General features: G+C 42.1%; 1 protein-coding gene and 1 long non-coding RNA gene across 4 annotated transcripts in view; one reads left to right on the forward strand and one right to left on the reverse strand.

Annotated features, from left to right (window-relative positions):
* ATP2A2 (ATPase sarcoplasmic/endoplasmic reticulum Ca2+ transporting 2) overlaps nt 1-4,586 on the reverse strand; it is a 263,413-nt gene extending 258,827 nt beyond the window's left edge. The window contains exons 1-3 of one of the 3 annotated variants that reach the window (XR_011199488.1): nt 4,024-4,562; nt 1,406-1,423; nt 1,222-1,304 (exon numbers count right to left, since the gene is read on the reverse strand). Coding sequence is in view for 2 of the 3 variants with exons in the window: in XM_069214880.1 (XP_069070981.1) it covers nt 1,222-1,304; nt 1,406-1,423; nt 4,024-4,141 (219 nt within the window). In the remaining variant the exon portion in view is untranslated. Of the gene's footprint in view, nt 1-1,221; nt 1,305-1,405; nt 1,424-4,023 lie in introns of all 3 variants that reach the window. The other 2 variants (XM_069214880.1, XM_069214879.1) reach the window with 2 other exon arrangements.
* Nucleotides 4,587-5,421: 835 nt separating this feature from the next.
* Nucleotides 5,422-20,659, forward strand: LOC138266274 (uncharacterized). Its single transcript, XR_011199489.1, has 3 exons — nt 5,422-5,543; nt 18,705-18,814; nt 20,505-20,659. It is a non-coding gene; the product is annotated as an uncharacterized lncRNA (long non-coding RNA).
* Nucleotides 20,660-21,238: the final 579 nt, after the last annotated feature.

The following is a 21,238-nucleotide window of genomic DNA, read 5'->3' on the forward strand; positions in this document are numbered from 1 at the left end:
TCATACTGTCATATTAGAGCAAATACATCTCGGACTTTGACTCAAGGGCAATGAAAGGCAGCATGAGAAAAACAGCAGAAAGAATTGCACAACGTTAAACAATAAATGTTGCACATTCAAAACTACGACTTTTTCATTCGCCTTTGAGCTCTGGGTGTTAAATTACAACTAGGACAATAAGGCAAAAAAAAAATGCCAGCTTCTCCCATTATGCAGAAAGTATAATTATGTTCAGCAAGTGCTCACTGAACGTGTTAGTAGTTCAGGTCTCATCTGCCAGAAACCGGCGGAGAGACAGAATACCACCCAACACAAACTCCTCATCCACATAAGCTGGAGTGATGAAGTCTAGGAGGTAGCTCGACATAAACCAGTGTACACGTCTTTAGTTCAACAAACTAACATTTGAAGACCAACATACACTGCAAGTTTATTGGTCAGTCAGAAGTTTAAAGATGCCGTAGAAGGCATTAATCACGAGTCTTGGGCCAAAGAACACAAACGAGAAAGACAAAAATAAAATGCCAGCGTTCTATCTCACCACTTTGTTTAGTCGCATTATAATGCATTTCAATACAGCAGATATGTTTTTATAGGTCTATTAATAACAAAAAAGTATATTAAAAAAATACAACTTAAGAATCTGCCCTACTCAGACAAGATCACTGGACCGCTGTCCATCCGAAAAATCTTTAAAAGGCAGCAGTACATTTTACAAGAACAGGTGACCCCAAATGTCAGTTACTAAATTTGGTAAACAATGGTTACCATCCTCACCGTCGTCACTTGTCACTGTCAAGAGCAGCAGCTGTCCCCTTCCTATTATCAGACAGGGAGTTCAGCTTGCACATTCCCAATGCAAAACCTATTTACAGTTATAGCATTGTTTTACAAACGCTAGATCTACCAACACCCTTTTTCACAATACGCTAATGGAAATCAAAGTCATTCCACGCTACAAAATGACACGACAGCTGTTTATTACTTTTAAAGGAATAGCTAGTAAAGAAACGCTTCTCGGTAAACGCTCCGATTTAGATTTCCACTGAACTGGTAGTTAACTGCTCAACTCTTTAAATACAATTATGAATTGGAGGCTCTCAAAAGCCACATCAACTTTTACGCATGCAACATGTTTCATATCAACCACATAGAAGTAAAAACACATTTCATTCGTAGTATGTACAGAAAGTAAGTGAATAAGTTCTGCAGGATACTTACAAAAGATATACAAGCAGCTAATAACAAAATTCTAACTAGTAAGTCTTCGAACTGTTCAATAACTAGTTCCCATAGAGTTTTCCCTGAAAAACAAGTTAACAAAAGTAAGTTTAAAGTTTGACTGCAACATGCACACCATTACAAATACTTAAATAGAAACTAGGTACATATTATAAAATCTTACCTTCCTCAGCTGGTAATTCTGTTGCATGTTTTTTATGGGGGGGAAAAAAAATAAAAAATAAGAAAAATCAGTTGAGCACCAGGCACGTTATGCAAAATCAGAATTTTCTAAGCTGCCTTAACAAAGTGCAATGTTCATTATTTTAAGCAACTGAAACCCCAGAAGGCCAAATCTTTAACGATTCGTGTCGTGCAACATTCTAGCACATAAAATTGTTAAAACAGTTCACAATCTTTGAAATCAGTTAAGCAGAAAACAATAGACAATATATATTTTTTTTTAATCCGAAGGTATCCACAACTTATTCACTACAGCCCCCTTGTCAGGAAGGAAAGCGGCACGTAATACATTTGAATTTCCCAGCAATCACTTCTTGAAGCCTTTAGTCATTGCTCTATCAATGATGTTGCTTTTCAGCCAAGTCATCATTTCTGCTGCCAGCTGTGCAGTTTCTGGCACAGCACACAGGGGTTCAGTCCTGAAAAGGGTCAGTAACTTTAAAACTCACCGTGGGGCCTCCACCACCAGAATCGGGTGTAAACTAAGCGATACTACTAGTTTTCTTTTTTTGTTACGCAACTTCACACTACAAGGAGTGTCCCGTGGTTAAAGGGAGGAAATTCGCTTTCTCGGCAATTCCTCGTTAAGGAAGCACTTTCAATGAAACAACGACGTAATTGTTACCGGGATGCAATTACTTAGAACGCTGCAGTGCGTTTTACCTCACCTGTCGGTGTGCCTTCTAAGAAGACCCTTAAAAAGTCAAGGTTTTACTTTCAGACCTGCAGATAGTTTGGACTTTGCACTGTAATGTGTTAAGACTACGTAAGTGCCTAGCGTGTTTCAGTTGTTTTAGTGTGTGATCCCAAGTTCACTTAAGAAATATGTTTTTTTTATATCTCAAAGCTGTCAGTTAACAATGGTCAAAGTGTCTAATCTTTTTGGCGTCTCCATTTACAACTATCCCCAATTGCTCCAGATGTTAACTCAACCTCGCATGCGTTGTGTGCTATATTCATTGCAAACAGAGTTTAAGGCGCATACAGTCCGGAGCAGTGACCTTCGCTATCTAGGGCCCAAGCATTCTACCTAGGACCCTTATGCATATTTTACCACGACTTGATCACATACTCAAAACAAATACACCCCTACTTATTGGCACTAAAACCACCACATTTATCAGGGCCTCAAAGACAACCACGATTCTGCGTAGGTAACGTGCTCTGAATATAGGGATTCTTGCCGCTGGCGGATTTACCTGCAAATGCAGGCACAGAACACCAGAGCAGTTAAAATAAAAAGAAAACATCTGGGCCCTAAATGCACTCCAGTCCAAATTAACCGAAAGCGACCACCACTCCCGTGGACCAGCCCTAGTATCCCCTTCTACAGAACTCAGAGCAACCCCTGAACTAATCTGAAGCACAGATGTCTCACTTAATGAAGATACTACTTCCCAAACTCCGAGTTCGCTTTATTCTTCAGGACACCAACCAAGCAGACATGTAGCTCTAACCCGAGCGCTCGCCCAGCTAACTAAACGTTATATACCAGGCTAAACGTTATATACATAGCATCGTCATTCATTCACACAGAAGCATTCAGGTCTTGCTTAGCTGGATTTCATAATCCTATTTAAGTTCCTTCTTTTAAATGCACACAGAAAGGCAATCACCACCACCCAAGCTATCCTCCTTTACGTTGGACTTTAAAAGCAGCCCCTCTGGCACTCGGATATGGTGCCTCTGCGGTCGATTAAAAAAGGGATCGACCCACAATGGAGGATGAATGTCAAAGACAAGATAGGCCAGGAAAGAGCACCAGAGGAAGAGCCACGAGGAGGCTGTCAGCCATCTTCCGAGTTCCTGGATCTACCGGTGCGGGGCCATCCCACGGAACTGATGCAAATGGCAAGCAGGCCGTGGGCGCAGAGTGCTCACACCGGCTGGGTACGAGGAAGGAGCTGTCACCCATCCCCAAGGAACTGAAGGGCCTGATGAGTGAAGGAGAAGGAACATAGACCAGGGAGTGGTGGACTCGCACACAGGCTGATGAAAGCTGGAAAACGCACACGTGGCTGTGAAAGCTGTATCAACGGAGCTATGGAAGATGAACCGAATAGAATTTTGGAGGTCCAATAATAGGTGCTGTGGGGGCGTAATCAAATGGGATGTGGAGAGCTCAATCTCACGGGAAGTGGGGCTCAACCGAAGGGACTGTGGAGGTCCAGTGAAAGGCGCTGAGGATGCTTAACCAAATGGTACGTGACGGGGCTCAATGAGGATGTAGGGAGTTCAAGGGGGACGCGGAGGGCTCAATCAGAGGAGCCATGGTGGAATCAATCACAGGGGCATTGGAGGTTCACGGGATGATGTTTACTCGAAGGGGGTGTCATGGCTCAGGCAAGGGGAGCATGAACTGTCAGTCAGACAATGTCAGAGATAGGCCCCCTGAAAAGAGGCTGAGAGGGAGGTCGTCCGGAGGTAAGGCGAGGGTCACATCGAGGTGTGCCGGGTGCGGATACAAAGGCAGGGCTGACAATGGGACTCATCGCTCGGTGATCCGCAGCCGGGCCCGTGGCCTCACACCTAGGTGTGTGAAGTTGGTGAAATACCCACCGTTGGGCCCCCACCGCTCCTTCAGCTTCTTGACCTGCTCCAGGCCCAGCCCGGTGCTCTCGTTGACGTTGAAGTGAGCCAGCACCTCCTCCACGGTCTTGGTGTGCGCGCTCTCCATGCTGGGGCCGTGCGAGGCTGCTGCTGCCGCTCTCCTGGGAGGGGGTTCTTACTCTCTATGTCCCTGGGGGCTCGGCTCTAGCCGGGCATAGACGAGAGATGGTGACGGCGATCAGACCCTCTGCCCCATCGGGCACACAGCGCGGCGGGGGGACTGCAGAGCGCTTACTACCGGCAACCGCAGAGGTGTGGAGGGTCCCGTGGCGTGGCCCCCTGATTCTCGTGCTCCCACTGACGCCCCGCGCTGTTTCCGTGCCTCCCCTCCTCGTCCCGCTCTGCTGCTGCCGGCGCCGCTGCTCTGCTATAGCCTTTATCAGCTGCGCCTCCTTGCCACTGCTGGCCGCCGCTGCATGTGGACGCCGCTCATTGGCCAGCCGGGAACCTGAGGAGAGAGATGCGCATCAGCGCGAGACCTCCTCCCTCCCAGGATCCCGGATCACCCTGACGTACCAGTATTGCGTAGGCCATAAACTAGTCATCGTACATGCCACAGGCACCTACTTCTCGGACTCGTCGCCTGCCAACGTCGCGGCCATATTTAAATGGCATTCATCTCTTACCCTTCATAGCATGACATCTAATTATGTAACCATGGTAATTATGGTTCTAGTGATCTGCATTTTAAAAAACCTTTATTTTATATAACTAAGTATTATAATGAGACATTTATACTTTGATTCTTTCTGAAGCGTACTTAAACACACTAGTTACCAAGTTGGTTTCCTTTTCTATAGGTCAACACAAACAGTCACAATTTGCTTACATGATTGACTCTGCAAAAGCATTTTCATTTCTTCGAATAGGAAATACTGAAATTTCTATATGTTCACATTCTGAAAAGAAATTTACAAATGCGCCAGCTACCGCTGTCCCTCTTTTATATTTGTCTTTCAAGTTAGGCTATCACTGTCAACATGTTGTTATTGTTTTGGAGGATGAGGTGAATGGTTGTTTTTGTTTTGGAGGATGAGGTGGATTTAAGTTAAATTGAAAACCGTGAATTTACAAAACGAAGTCAGAAATTAGGTCAATGTGCACGTACAATAGTTACACTTTGAGGGCGATGGCTAGTAACACGCAAACTTACATTCCTTTTAGTTTTTTCAAAATAATAACTGAGGAACACGATTTTCAAATTCGACAAAATTACATTGATTGCCGCATGTAATGAAAACGTATGATTATTCGGCTTGGTCTGCCTTGAAACGTAACTCAAGCTTTTATTTTAAAATGGCCGACTACTAAAACAATTTTCACACGCAGTCCCTCTTCTAAGTCTCCACCGCCACCTCCTCCGGTCTTTACCCTGCTGCAGCCCCAAAAGCGTTTCCCAAAACCCAAAGTGTGCTGTTGGGAGAGGCACCAGCCCAACCCCAAAAGGCCCGCCTCTTAGAAGCTTGCAGGCAAGTGATACAAAGAGTTGTTAAAAAAAAGGCCTGACTAAGAAGCCGTGACTCAGGCTGGAGTTACGGTCTTACACAACAATGGCCCTGAAAGCGACTTTGCTAGAAGTGTTCGCGCAAAGATGTGTTTTCCTGGAACATGCACCTTACGCGCCAACAGCATACATGCCAATAGCCCCGATTCAGGCAGGAGACTCCCGACTTTATTTTGGCTGTCTCCAGTCAATGGGAGAAATACATTCTCCCGATTATTTCTTTTAAAACATCCGACTTTCCCCTTCTAAAATGTTGGCATGTATGCAACAGGCCCTAATCAGACGGGACGCTCCCGATTTGTGAAGGAAAAAGTGATTTACTTCAGATGTTTACCGCCTAAAATCGACCCTGTTTCAATGTTATTTAATGGGGAAAATAAATTTCCCGAATTTTTATTTTATTTTATTTTTTTACTTTTTTCCACCTTTCGCTTTAAAAATGTTGGTATGTATGATGAGGGTTACTTGAACTGGCCTGCAAGGATAAAGCAGCAAGAGCTGGAATAATCATTTTGCATTTGTCTGTAGCACTGCCTGTTATCTATATTTCCTCCTCCTAGTCATTTGTAGCTTGGATCCCTCCTCGTGGCGGGAAAAAAAATAGACTCTTCTGCCACGAAGTAGTTAAAAAGCTCCAGGGGACATTTTGAAAATGAGCGATTTCAAGACAAGATCAGACGTATTTAAGGGAACTTGTTTGGTTTGAAGGAAAAAGACCCCAACAGGTTGATTTGTAAAGGAATCCCTGATAATTCTTCAGGGTCAGATGACGAGAGTATACCACTACTATCAAAGTAAAAAGGCTAAAATATTGATAATGCAAGACCACTTGAAATCCTTGCAAGCCAGTGTCTTAAGATTGGGTTCCAGCAGAGAAGACTCTAAATTAATTTCTAGTAAGCTATTTAATGGCTGAAAAAAATGTGCTGGAGGATCCAGCGGATAAGAAGACACGCTCAGCATTAAAAAAGAAAAGCTTTTGCAGGAGCCCATTTGTCCATGGGAGCTGGTATATGTGGAGCATATATTAGTCAAACTTTAATTTCTGATTCTGTACAGAAGGATGCAGTCCTTTGGATGCCATTTGAGACAGCAAATTCTTTGGTCCAGAATGTAGATTTTCCTAGTAATTTATGACGGAAAGTCTTAATTTTATTAAAGACACGGAGGCGAGTATTATGCTTCTCGATCTTGCTTTATTTTGAATAGCAGCAGTCAAGAAACTACACTTCCCATGAGGCTGAAGTAAAAAAGCAGCCAATGGGAAAGAGAAACGTATCGGCATTGGAACCAATAACAATGCTTGAACACGGTATAAACAATACACTTGACTGTGACCAGCCCTCTTTCTTGATGCGAGAGGCTAGTTTGTGTGAGAAAATAACGGGATAATAGAAACAATTATGGCAACTGCCAACATGAGAGAGCACAGTTCTTGGCAAAAGTTCATCCAGAATTTGAGTAGTGGAAAGAAATGGTGCGATGATCGGATTTTGCTGCGATCTTGAGTTGGAAGGTTGGTCCAGCTTGGTGGTGTTGAGAGCTTGTTCCGGGAATCAGGAAGTATTCTGAGGCTGGCATGTTGTTGCTATGGGAGGGAAGAATCAACAAAATTAGTGAATCTGAGGTGGGATAATACTCGCCTCCGTGTCTTTAATCAAATTAAGACTTTCCGTCATAAATTACTAGGAAAATCTACATTTTATGGCAAGACCGGAGGCTCTTATTATGCTTTTTTAAAGCATGTTAACTATTCTAGAAGTTGCTGTATGAATAGGTTTACAATAAAAAGTTCTGAAAACATAATCATTGGACCAGTCAGCCGATCTCAGAATGTTTTCGAGTCTGGAACCTACCCAAAAAGCTTTGGAGGCCATGGCACCCCTGGAGGAGTGGGCGCCAAATGCAGAGGTGTCTATACCTGCTAAAGTCATGACCCAACGTACCCATCTGGCAAGAGTAGCGGATGAAACGGGCTTGTGGGGTTTGCGAAAAGAGATAAGGAGTTGGGATGAAGACGTTCTGAGATTGGCTGTGCGATCTTCATATATTTTGAGACACTGTCCTACACATAGTTTGGGTTGATTGGGGAAATAAGGATAGAACACTGAACGTATATTGGTTTTAGTACGTTTGTTAATAGTAAATAAAACACCTGTGGGGGAGAATTGTCTGGATGAAATATCCAGTGCTTTAACATCTGAAATACGTTTAATGGAGATTAAACAAAGTAACATTGTTAATTTAGCTGAAAGCATTTTAATAGAAAGATCTGCATTATCCTGCCAGGAAATAAATAAATTTAAGACAACATTGACATCCCATAGCTTAGAATACTTAGATAATGGAGGAAAAGAGAATTTTACTCCCTTAAGAAGGCGGCATACCAAGGGATGTTCTCCAATCGGTTTTCCGGCAATGTGAGAGTGTTGAAGGGAAATAGCTGATCTATAAAGGTTAATTGTCCTGTAGGATTTGCCTGTGCCAGCTTGTGCAGCAAGGAAGTTTATGATATAATTTACATCGGTTGAAAGGGGATCAATATTCCTTCCCAGACACCAGCTTGACCAAAGAGACCAAGCGGATTTGTATGCCTTTCTGGTGCCGGGAGCCCATGCGTTGTTAATGAAGCTTGAAGCTTCCGTCGAAATTGGAATGGGAGGTTGGGGATACCTGAAACCTTCCAGGCCGATAGGAAAAGGGAATTGTTGAGGATGAGAGGGTGAGGTAAACCGGAGGGATTCCGGAGGAGGGAAGGAAAAACTGGAAGGAGAACTGGAAAGTCGATAGTTAATTCGAGGAGAGGGGGAAACCACACTTGAGATTGCCAAAATGGAGCTATTAAGATTAGAGAGGCTTTTTGTCGCCTGACCTGAGCGAGCACTCTGGTAATCATTAGAAAAGGGGGAAAGGCATAATTGAGCGTGAATGACCAGTCCTGGAGGAAAGCGTCGGAAGCCAGGGCTGAGGGATCCGGACGCCAACTGAAAAACAGAGGAAGTTGTGTGTTCAGGCAGGACGCAAATAAGTCTATTTTGAAGGGATCCCATTTGTGCAGAAGAGATTGGAAAACTGAGGGATGGAGTTTCCAGTCACTGGCATCTCTGAGATAGCGGGAGTGCCAGTCTGCGACATTGTTGAGAGAACCGGGGAGGTATTCTGCTAACAGGGAAATTTTGTTGTGGAGACAGTAATCCCAGAGACTTTTTGCCAGATCTGCTAGGATTTTTGATCTGGTGCCTCCTAGGTGGTTGATGTAGCGGACAGCTGACACATTGTCCATGCGGAGGAGGATGGTACACTGGACTCTGTCTCTTGCGAGGCTTTTGATTGCAAAGGAGCCCGCAAGCATCTCTAAATAATTGATATGCAATTTGGACTCCTCTGAAGACCAGAAACCTCCAGTCGAGATTGCGCCACATCGTGCGCCCCAGCCCGTCAGACTTGCATCTGATTCTAACACAAGATCTGGGGCTGATGGAAATATAGTCTTGCCGTTCCCGGCGTCTAAATGGTCTATCCACCATTGAAGTTCTAGGCGGGACTCGTGGTCGAGAGTGATGGACTCTGAGTAGGAGAGACCTCTTCTGAGGTGTCGGATTTTTAGTCTTTGGAGTGCCCGGTAGTGGAGGGGTCCGGGGAAGATGGCTTGTATTGAGGAGGCGAGGAGTCCTACGACTCTGGCTAGGGATCTGAGGGAGATTTGGGAACTCCGGAGGAGTTTCCGAATTTCTGATTTTGTGGATTTTACCTTTTGTTGTGGAAGTTGGAGGACGGCTGCGGAGGAATCGATTATGAAACCCAGAAACTCTATCCTTTTTGAAGGAATAGATATGGATTTTTCTTTGTTGACTAGGAAGCCCAATTGGGCTAGGAGGGAGCAAGTTATTTGTAGGTGACTTTGTAGGGAGAGACGGTCCTGATGCATTAACAGAATGTCGTCCAGGTAAATGAGTAATCTGACTCCCAGGGACCTGAGGTGTGTTGTGATCGGTTTCATTAGTTTTGTGAAGCACCAAGGTGCGGAAGAGAGGCCGAATGGGAGAGAGGAGAAATGGTAAGTTTGTCCCTGCCATTGGAATTGGAGAAATTTTCTGTGAGATATGTGTACAGGAACGGATAGATATGCGTCTTGGAGATCTAGACGGACCATGTAATCTTGTGGGAGAAGAATGTCTCTTAAGTGAATGATGGTTTCCATTTTGAAATGTCTGTATACGACAAATTGATTGAAATTTCTTAAGTTGATGACTGGTTTTTTGTTTTTCTTTTGGACTAGGAAGAGGGTACTGAAGAAACCGGAAGGATCCGGACGGGAAATCTGAATGGCTTGTTTGTGTAGAAGTAATTGGATTTCTGATGAGATTAGGGACGACATTTCTGAAGAGAAGAAAAGAGGAGGGGGAAAGGACCGTTGGTGTGGGACTGTATAGAGTTCTATGGTGTAGCCTTGAACTGTGCTGAGTATCCATGGATCTGAGGTGATCTCTTTCCATTTTTCTATGAAATGACGCAGGCGGCCTCCTACAGGAGGAAGGCCATAATTGGGGCTTACCTTGTTGGTAATTGAATCTGGCGCCGCGATGTCCACGACCTCGGTAGCCTCTGCCGCGTTGGGGATAGAACTGGGGTTTGTATGATTGTGAATCGTACATGGAATTGTAGGTGTTATAGGCGTTGAAGGAGCCTCTAGACCCTTGTGGTCGGGCGGGACGGCCGGTAAAGCGGCTCCTGCCTGCAACGGCCTTGCCAAAAACCCGTTGGTGGAACACCTTTTTTATTGATTGTTGTGCCTTATTTATAGAGGCGAAAGTGGAGACAAACTTTCCCAGGTCTTTTATGAAAGAATTTCCAAATAGGAGACCATCCGCTTTGACACCAGGGTCGATGAAAGCTAGATTGGCTAGCTTAGGGTCCAATTTGAGCAGGAGACCTTTCCGTCTTTCATGAATAATGGCCGAATTGGCGTTGCCTAAGAGGCAGAAGGCTCTTTGGATCCAAAGAGATAATTCTGTCGGGTCAATGTCCGTATCTTCTAATTTGGCTGATTCTGCCATGTCAAAGATTCTGGCCAAAGGACCGACCAGGTCCAAGAGTTTGTCTTGGCAGTTGCACCAGGCCTTATCGACACCCTTACGGGGATCTTTGCCAAATTTGGAAAAGAAAGTAAGGAGGGATTGGTCAATGGACGGGGTAGCGGTAATGTTGGAAGAAAGTGAAGGTCTAGGGCATTCTGATCTTAATTTGGACCTAGTGGGTTTGTCTAGGGGAAGTCTCAGTCTGGAGGAGATATAATCAGACACATGGGAGGAGGGTAACCATTCGGTAGAATTGGGGTGTTGGATAAAAGAAGGATTGAACATGGGGTTACCGTCTGGGTCTAGAACTTGTTTGGCTGTGAAGGTATTTGTGGTTGACTCAAGTTTTGTTCTCTTGGTGGGGGGGGAGGACTGAGTCTGGGAACCCCAGATATCGGGGTCGTCATCTGGGTCGTATAAATCGCCCATGCCGTCATCTGTGTCTGAAATATGGGAAATGGTGATTTTCTGTGGCGTAGCAGATATATGTTTGGTCTTTTCAGAGCATTTTAATCTAGGGTTCCCCTCCTTGGAAGGAGGCCTTGGAGGAGACTTGTCCTCAATCTGGGGTGAAGAAATTTCACCAGTCAAGCTAACGCCATCTGTTTTCTGTGTAGACAAATCCTTAATTTTTCTCTTTCTGCATTTCCCCGCAGAATGGGCCAGTAAGGATTTGGAAACCATATCCTGTATAGAGGATTGAAGGTTTTTTGTTATTTTTCTCATTGAATTTTTAATGGCTTTATCCACAGAATCACTAATAAAATTATCAAGGTCCTGGTTAAAAGATTCGTCCTCATTAAGGGAATTGTCAGTCATATTGAGAAAACAGGTAATGATAGGGTTAATGGGAAAAATGTAGGGGCAAGACCTGGTAGAACACGCCCACCGGGGTGTTACCGTTGTGAAAGGCACAGACGGTAGCTTGAAATCGAGCTGAGAGGCTGAATTCGGGCCGTGTGGGAAGAAACGAAGTATTTCAGCCTACGCGCGCGTCGTGAGAGAAAGACCGGAGCTCTTGTGAAGAGAAAGGTGACAGTTGGGACGTTCGCGTTCCTGGAGGCCGGCGCGAGGTGGGGGGGGGGGAATAAGAACACCTCGGGCGAGTATTTCTGTTAGAACAGAAAGTCGCGCTGCCGCGTAACAGAATTAAATAAATTTCATGCAAAATAGTACATTGTAAGAAAATAACGCGCAGTAAGAAAATGTGAAGAAAATTTTGGAACACTTATCTTGACTTGTGAGCAGCAAGAAAGAGGGCTGGTCACGGTCAAGTGTATTGTTTATACCGTGTTCAAGCATTGTTATTGGTTCCAATGCCGATACGTTTCTCTTTCCCATTGGCTGCTTTTTTACTTCAGCCTCATGGGAAGTGTAGTTTCTTGACTGCTGCTATTCAAAATAAAGCAAGATCGAGAAGCATAATAAGAGCCTCCGGTCTTGCCATAAAATTAGAGAAGCTGCACAGATTTATTATTAGAAAATGAATCTTCCTTTAAACAGTTCACACTTCATCTTCCTCAGGCACTCAAAAGTTTCAACAAGTCAGCATTCACACAACTATGAAGACGCTGGTTGGGCTAATAGAATTAGAGCCAAAACAGAAGAATTTAAAAATTCAGTATGATCAGAATGAAACATCCTAGCTGGGGAAACGTAATCTTTCTTGACTATGGGCTTGATTTAGATTTTGGCGGATGGGTTCTTCGTCACAAACGTGACAGATATCCCATCTGCTGTATCATGATTCCCATAGGATATAAAGGCATTGTCATACGGCGGATGGGACATCCATAATATTAGTGACGGAGTAAATTTATTTGATATACTCTAAATCCAGCCCTATGTCGGAAGTGGCTGTATTATCCACATAGCATTTCATTGAGTCTGTTTCTTGTTCCTTTACCTTGTAGAATGTTTGACATGTCACTGTGATGCACATTTGTTGTGTGTGCTTGGGTGGATGGAGCGTCACTGGATTGTAGTGACCATGGCAGGTTCTTGGGTCTCTATGACGTGAGGGACTGAGAGTTGACAGTTGAGCCTCAGTGCTGGGAAAGTGTGGACCTGTTTCCTGTACTGCTAATACTTAATAAAAGAAGGCTCAGATTCCTGTGTGGAGCATTATTATTTTACCTGTCGAAGAAGGTCACTTCAACATTGCATTCCTATGTGGAATCCTGGTTGCTAGGAGAGTTCAGACCTTCCCTGTACTTCACCTGGCAAGAAGCGGTTCCCCGTGGGTCCTTGCTTACCTTCAAATAAACTTCATCTAAGAAAAGTACTATTCTGCTTTTGGTCTTCCTTCGTTGGATTACAGTGGCTAAGAGTGGCAGGTGGAGGAAGGATAAAACACTTTCTGAAAGAATGGGAGCAGTCCTCTTTAAACTCCTGGGGACTGAAGTTAGAGTAGACTATCTCATCAAATTTGCATTTCCTCTTCCAGAAACTGGGACCATTTTTACACAAAACTCCTCTGGCCAAATGAAGCTGGAAGACATGTAGTCAGCAATTCATTCACTAATTCTGGAAAATTCTATAAGACCAGTTCCAGTGTTGGAACAAGGAGAGGGTACCTACTCAAGAATCTTTGTAGTATTGAAAGTAACAGGAGGATTGCAATTAGTTATAGACTTTAAGAATGTCAACAAGTGAATCATGAAAATTCAATTCAAAATAGAGACTTTGCTAAAACTCACCCCCCTCATTCCAGTAGGAGCATATATGGTGGCTCTGGATTTAATGAAACATGCTTTTATGTTCCAGTTGCAAGCCAACACCAGAAATATCTAAGGTTTTGCATTTTTGTGGAACCATCATCAGCTCTAGACTGTCATGACCACACAATATAGCAGTGCAGGTAATTCTCAAGTTACAGAAAATAACAGAATCATGTGGTGTTTGTTAAATGCTTACCACGATTGGAGAGCTGGATATGAGGAAGTTTAGGATCAGAGGAAAATTGTCAGGAGCACCAAACTCCAGTTAAAAAACAAAACTAACTTAAATCTCGCCGGGAGCAGGATTTCTAATATGGTTGCCATTTTAGATTGTGATCATATAAAAGGGTATTGAAGCCAGTTTTGTCATTTCCTGAAGCAGGTCGTGGTTGGCAGTCATCAGAGGATCATCTTGGAGACAGTGTCTTGTGGTATGAGTGCTGGATTGGAACATTGACTCCTACATTTACACTGTCTTACATAGTAAGATCAATCTTACATCCACCTACATCAGAAGGAAGGAAAGTGTTTAAGCAGACACTTTGAGTCAGAAATTTCTAGCCTCTCGAGGTCTGTGCCTATTTCCTGTTGTCTTCAGAAATATGTTAGACAATTGGAAATTCTGTCATTGACCTGTTTTCCTCTGAAGAGAGCAGTGAGTTGACAAGATTCTGTTCACAGTTGCTTGAGGATTGTACATATCAACTATTCTTTGGCCTCATCTGCTTTGTGCCTTTTCCCCCATTTGTTCTGATTCCCTGTCTGCTGGTAAAAAGTCAGAGGGAAGCATTGGATATAATAGTAGTGGTTCCATGCTGGCCTTGGCGATCCTGGTTCCCTCTTCTTTTTATAATAGCTGTATTCCTTTCTTGGAAACTCCCTCTCACTCCTTCTCCACTGCTCTCACTGGGATGTCTTTCTCTTCCACAGCAAATGTTTCGGCTTAGAAGTTGTGAGGGCTGGGCTCAAGAAAAAGTAAGTCTCTTATCACTTAGTCTTGACTATCCAATAATCCGGACATCCTTCTACATTAAAAGCTAATGCTAAGCACTGGAAGAACTTTCAAGAACGCAGTTCAGGGAAGTCAGTCTCTTCTGGTTAATGCAAGTTTGATATGGTTCTACAGGTCTTGTTCAATGTTTTTTTTAAAGGATTAGCAGTTGGCACTTTGAGAGATCCACGGGTGGCTATTAGAGCTTCTCATGAGCTTTGGGGAGGCTTCTCAAATGATGGATATCTAGATTAGGTAACTCAAGACTTTCTTTTTTTTAGGGACTTCCCTTTGCTTACATTCTTACAAGGATTCCCATTTGAACCTCTTTAATCAATGGGGTTGCAATTTTTCTCCTTGAAGATGGTATTTTTGATTGCAGTTCTGCAAGGAGAATAGGAGAATTTGGAGTGATGTTTGTGTACACCTTCATATTTGAAGAGTTTTGGAAGATGGTGTGGTTCCCCGATCAAATCCAGAGTTCCTCCCTAAGATTTTTCTAGTGACACATAGGGATCAAGAGATTTTTCTGTTGACTTTCTTCCCTTCCCCTTCTTACATGAGAGGTCTTATTACATTATTTTGATGTCAAAAGTTATGTGGTTATCAACCTAGAATGCACTACATCTTTTAGAAAGTCTGATCACTTATTTGTTATATTTGTAGGTATTAATCAGGGTAACATGGCCTCTAATAATTCTGTGAGTAGATTGATCAGTGAGAAAACTTCTCTGGCTTATGAGATTGGGAAAGTTCCTTTGCCTGACAATATTGTTGGAAGATTGTATTGGGAAGGACAGGAAAGGGATATACTTTCATGGAAACGGCCAATGACAGAAGAGCTTTTTGCAGGCCTAGAGGAGATAGAAAGTGAAATAGGACAACACCAGAGCTAGTTAGAAAGGGAAGAAACAGGATAGAGACCGACAGGAAGGACAGAAAAGGGAAAGAGACTATAAAGGGAAACCTGTGAGCAGTAAGAGGAGGAGCCAAAAGGGAAGAAGGAGAAGCAACGCAAGAAGAAGAACAAGGCACAAGAGACAAAGCATTGAAGGTGAAGGAGTGCAGATGCAGAGAGTAGGATTGGGCACAGGAGGCTACAATCCTGACAAGAGAGGAATATGACCTACAGGGAGGGATAGGAGGAGGAAGAGCCTGATACGTGGTCAGAGTTGTGGTGGATTCCTCCAGAGGTGACAGAGACAGAAACGCCTGCCGCAGTCCTAGACAGGTGGGTACTGTGTTAAAGGCTGAGTTATGTTAAGTACCACGCAGGCCACAGCAAAATGTAAAGCTCCAGCTCAACAGAGTAACAACTGGAAAACATTCTATTGGTTTTGTGCACAAAATGAGCCCAAATTCCTAGAGCTAATACCAATAGAAACCTCCTGCCCAACTGACTTGTGTCTGGATAATGCTATACCTCTCTGACAAGCTGTAATAATAGCAAAACACATGTGCCAGGGGTTGCTTTTATTCAGTCCAGGTTTAGTTGAACAGTATTCTACCAATCCAAAGCTGTAATACTGTTCCTTGAATGGTAAAAGGCTTTTGTCATTTTTCAGCTCAGCATAGATGGCACTTGCTATCCCTGAATTTAAAGACTTTTCTGTAAAAATTGCAAAACTCTCTGTCACTTTCTAGCTCGACATGAGTGGTACTGTGCTAATCCAATGCTTACAAACTCTGCTACACATTTAAGCTGGGCAGAATTGGCGTGTCAGCAGTGTTGCAGAGTGTTCCATATACAGGAGCTGCTCTCTGCCTAAAAGCTGGACGCTACCCATGGTCCCTTGCTTTTTTTGCATAATTTATTGTGCACTCTAAGTCTGAAAAACCCTTGTTTAGACTTATACTGGTTGCTCCCTTGTGTCTGGACAAATGTATACCTCTGTGATGAGCTCTATTAAGAGCAGAACAGAAATCAGGAGTTTCTTGTATTCATTTCTGGTTGACTTGGATGGCATTTAACTAATCCACACTGTAACACTGTGCCTAGAATGGTAAAAGGGTTTTGGTTATTCTTTTAGTTCTGCATGGTTGGGACTTGCTTATCCTCTGTGTAAGACATTGCTGGTAAAAGGTGTTGTCACTTTCTACCGTAAAGTGGGGTTCACTGTGCTAATTCAATTCCTAATAATTATGCTAGAAAAAAAAGACGTTTGAGATGAGCAGATTTGGAGGGTCGTGTTGTAGAGGTCTTCAAATAAAGGAGCTGCTCTCCACCTAAAACACATGAACTTTCCCATAATTTATGCAGCATTCTAAGCCAGGAAGGGCATTGTTTTGATTTACATTGCTTGCTCTCATGTGTCTGAACAAAGTTATCCCTAGCCGACAAGTTCTAACAGGAGCAAAACATGTGCATGGGGTTGCTTTTATTCATTCCAGGTTGGCTTTGATGGTACTTTACCATCCTGTTTCATTCCTGCTGTAGCGATATATAGGTTCACAATCAAAGTAAAATTGAAAATATATTTTTAAACCAGGCCAACAATGGCAAGAGATACAGTTCGGACTAGATCAAATTCCCCATTCATCATTGCAGGCATACCAGAATTAATGGAACCCCATTAGCTAGAAAGCAATAAATCTGAGCAGAATGTAAGAGATAACATTGATATGTGGTACAAATCATGGAAGAAATTGAATTTGAGTTAGCCTTTCCATTTCTTACTGATTTGAAATCTAAAAGTAAATGTTGTCCTTGACTGCCTCCAAGAAACAAAATTTAAGTTTTCTCTGAAATAACAGTAGATAATGTGACCAAACTTTGATGAAATTGGAGCAATAGAAATATGAAAGCAAATAAAAAGAAATGTGGAAACATCAATAACATGACAAGGAAGAGTGGCATGAGCTGAATAAGTTGAAGACCAATACCAATCATACAATCATAATTAAAGCTTTTGATAAAGGTGACAGCGTTGTTATAATGCATAAATCACAATATTTGAGGGCCGCAAGAAGGCAGTTGAAGAATCAACAGCATTAGGAGGTCTTAAAAGCTATCCCCTTAAAAATATTGAAAAGGATTACCATCAGATGCTTTTGTCATGGAAGGAGGATGGTTTGCTATAATAGGAGGAGAACAACTATTTGAGAACGATTCATGGGAAAATATCAACAATTTATTATTTGTAATTTATCCTCCCTAAGGCCCATACATATCTTAAAAATCCACCTGGTAGGCCAAATATGAGCTCAATAAGGGTATTACTGGAGAATACTTCTAGATGTTTGGAATTATTTTTAGTGGATATGTCACCACGTTTTTATTATACATTATGGATACGCCAGTTTTTTTTTTTGTACAAAAAATTGACAATATTTAATGGAAACCTACATACATTGTGGTATTGAATGTAGTCACTTCTATATATGTATATCTATGATCTTGAGCAAGGGATCCATGCCTGTCAATCCGTTTTGTGATGACGTCCATTGATCTAACGCCTTTACACACAAATGATCTTTGGAATGTTGGAATATTGCCTGACACACAATGTGTTCATATTCAATAACAAGATCTATCTGCAAAAGCAAGGTGTGGACATGGGCACCACCTTCACCCCCACCTAAGCAAACTTGTTCATGGTGTGGTGTGAGAAATTGGTGGCCTTGTCAGAAGTAAAGAAGATATACACAAACCATGTAACATTATGTGTAAAATCAATCGACAATCTCTGCCTAATTTGGGAAGGTAAGGAAGAGATCCTGAAATAGTTTTTGGAAAAAATTGAATATAAACAACTACAACATACAATTGTCAAGTAGCTGTAACTGGACAAACATAGAGTTTTTTTAATGTAGCTCTATACATAGACCACAATATATTACATACTAAGATCTACAGAAAGTTGGCCACAGCGAGTTCCATACTAAATGCGAATAGTGGGCATCTCAAATAAAAATATCAAATGGAGCATTCCTTATGGCCAGCTCCTACAAGCAAGAAGGATTTGCTCAACAAATGAACATTTCAACATGGAAGCTGAACCAATGATATCTAAATTTCTCTTGGGGGGATTGCCAAAAATGTGTTGTTGAATGTTTATGAAAGAGTAAAATTAAAAAATAGAGAACAAATACTGTTTAAATCAAATGTGATCAGAAAAGGTGAAATAATTAGATCAAAAGAGGGTGATGAGGTCTGTTGGTTTTTCACAAAGAACACCATAGAACATCAAATGATGAGGAGAGCGATACCAAAAAAGTGGAATGTGCTAATGCATAATGAATGCCTCAAGAAATTTGCGGGATCCCACCCACATATAACTTATAGAAAAACAGCCAATATGGGATATCTACTAAAATTTTGCTTTTTTACACCCAAGTAAACAACAAAGCACATGGATAAACAAGGAAAATGTGGCGCTTTGGAAATGTGGGACTTGCAAGGCGTGCAGAATCGGACAGAACATGAAGAATTACATCACATTTGAAGGTAAAAAGATCTACAAAAGAGACAATCACTTGTGATTCAGAGTTCATGGCTTATGTCCTGAAATGCAGTTGTAGAAAATGGTATGTTGGACGTACAACTAAGAAAGTGAAAATACACATCTCACAACATTTGAGAACAATAAAGAAGTTGGACAACAAGTACCCCACAGCAAAACATGTTTAGGAGGAACATAAAGGTGATCCTAATTGTTTAAAATGTTATGGTGTCAAAAATGTGAAAGTGCATCCAAGAGGAGGTGACCGATCTCTACAATTGAGGAGACAGGAGTCCTCCCATATATTGCTGCTGGGAATGGAACATCATTAGGGACACAATTTGCATGTTGAATTGCATGTGCTGTTATGAATCAAATATCTACTCAGTGGATTGGATATGGAAGTCCCCAGGGAACAATAAAAAAAATACTGCAAATATTACATTATCAGTGATTTTAACAAAAATGTCATAAGTGCTGTAATTTGTGGGGTAATTACCAGTGCACGGCAGGAGGGCGATTTATAGTTACCTAAGGGCACGAGTTATAGTTACTTGAGATAACTAACTATAACAGGTGGATTTCTATGGTTTTGTACGTTTAAAATGTGAGCCTAAGTATAACGTGCCTGTAACCTTTGTTTTTTTTCAGTGAATTTCTAGGTTTCAAAAAAGATTCTATTTCCTAACTATAACGTCCCTGTAACCTTTTTTTTTTTTTTTGTGAATTTCTCTGTTTTTTTTTTAAACGTATAGTCATTCTCATTAATATACACAAATCCAATCATACATCACACGGCCTTCGGCAATGCGCAGCAGCAGTTGGTTGCAGGCCAGGCTCTCAGGCCAACTCTGTAAAAGCACCCTACCTTGCATTGTGCACAGCCTTTCCCTGTGCGTGGCAGGGGTTGCCAGCAAGGCATGGCCTGCAGTCAGATCCTACAGCCAACCCTCTAACCACCGAACACTACACTGTGCACGGGCATTTAGCAGTAAGTGGTGGGAGTTGGCCGCAGCCACAAGACAAATGCTTGCAGTATTTTACTATTATATGGATAGGCGATTCAATTGAGTGATCCAGGTAGAAAGTATAGTATTAAGGTTATGATTTAAATTATACTATTTGATTAGTATTATGAATTGTATTAATTGCATCTTCAAATATAAATATAAATATTATCATGACGTATGTATCTATACAAGTGCATATAATACAATATGCATACCTGGACATTTAAAAATGGCGCCTGTGTTTCCTGTGGATTGCAAGCATTTGTCTTGTGTAGTCCTTTGTTTGTGTTTTATGTTTAGTATTGGTATTTAATATGTGTAGCGAACTACCAGCCTATACGTGAACAAGGCTACGGCTGAAACGCGTTGTGTGTGAAGAGGCATTTGGTATTAAAGTATTTTTGGACTTCAATTTGCTGTCCGAGCATTCTTCTAAATAATATTCGGAGGAACTGCTGTAATATTTGTGGAGAGCTGGATCCACGCTCGGACCGCCACCGTCAAAGTAGCCTCGGTTGTCTGGCATTTGGGAGTGTTAATATATATATCTATATATATATATATCCCAAACCCAGACTTAACAAACAATGTATATAGAGGAAGCTCAACTAGAAGGAAGAATTATGTTATTAACCATTGTTTTCCCACAATTTACCTCCTGATACCTTGTTTTGTTTCTTCAAAGGGGCGCAGCTGGGAGGATGAAGGCCACGTCATGTCCTGAAAGAAAGGAGAAAAGAAGCCATTAACGAAGTCTGAAAACTTAACTGAAGTGTTGTAAAAGTCCATATATGTGAGATAAAAATTAATTCAACCAGTAAACTGGGAAGCCCAGAGAAACCTTAGAATGCTGTGTGAATATTAATCCCCACCGCTCAAAAAAGTGATGTCAGAAGTGAGATCCTTAAAATAAGCTGGGCTTAGATCAGGCATATAGGGTTAGATTCAGTCAAGAGAAAGAAAGAGTGGGAGAATTTCCAAAAGCTTTTCTCTTCAAGAACAAGCATTTAACAGACAAATGTTTGAAGTTAGGAATAGCCTCTAAGGAAGTTACTCTAGAGACAATTTACTTCGACCAATTTTTATATTGCCCCAATCTGCAAATACAAAGGTGGGTAAAGCAGTACAGCAGTCTCGCAGTGACTACTCCCATTGAGAGTGCTTCAGCCTGCAAGCAAGCCCAAGAATGAAGAAATGATAGAGAAGTCAGTGTAGAAGACGGAAAATCACTGGGGGTTGGAAGAGGACAGAAATTAACAACAGGAAAAAAAATGGGGAATTCAGCTATAAATGGATCTCAAGATATATCTATTTTGCAGCTATTACCTCTGTGGTTGGATTGTGGCTATTCGTAGCATATTGCTAGGTTATGCCAAAAGAAAAGGGATGAGGAATCTATGGAGGTGGAGGTGGCGGTGG

Source organism: Pleurodeles waltl, chromosome 11, assembly GCF_031143425.1.
Source record: "Pleurodeles waltl isolate 20211129_DDA chromosome 11, aPleWal1.hap1.20221129, whole genome shotgun sequence".
Classification (NCBI taxonomy): domain Eukaryota; kingdom Metazoa; phylum Chordata; class Amphibia; order Caudata; family Salamandridae; genus Pleurodeles; species Pleurodeles waltl.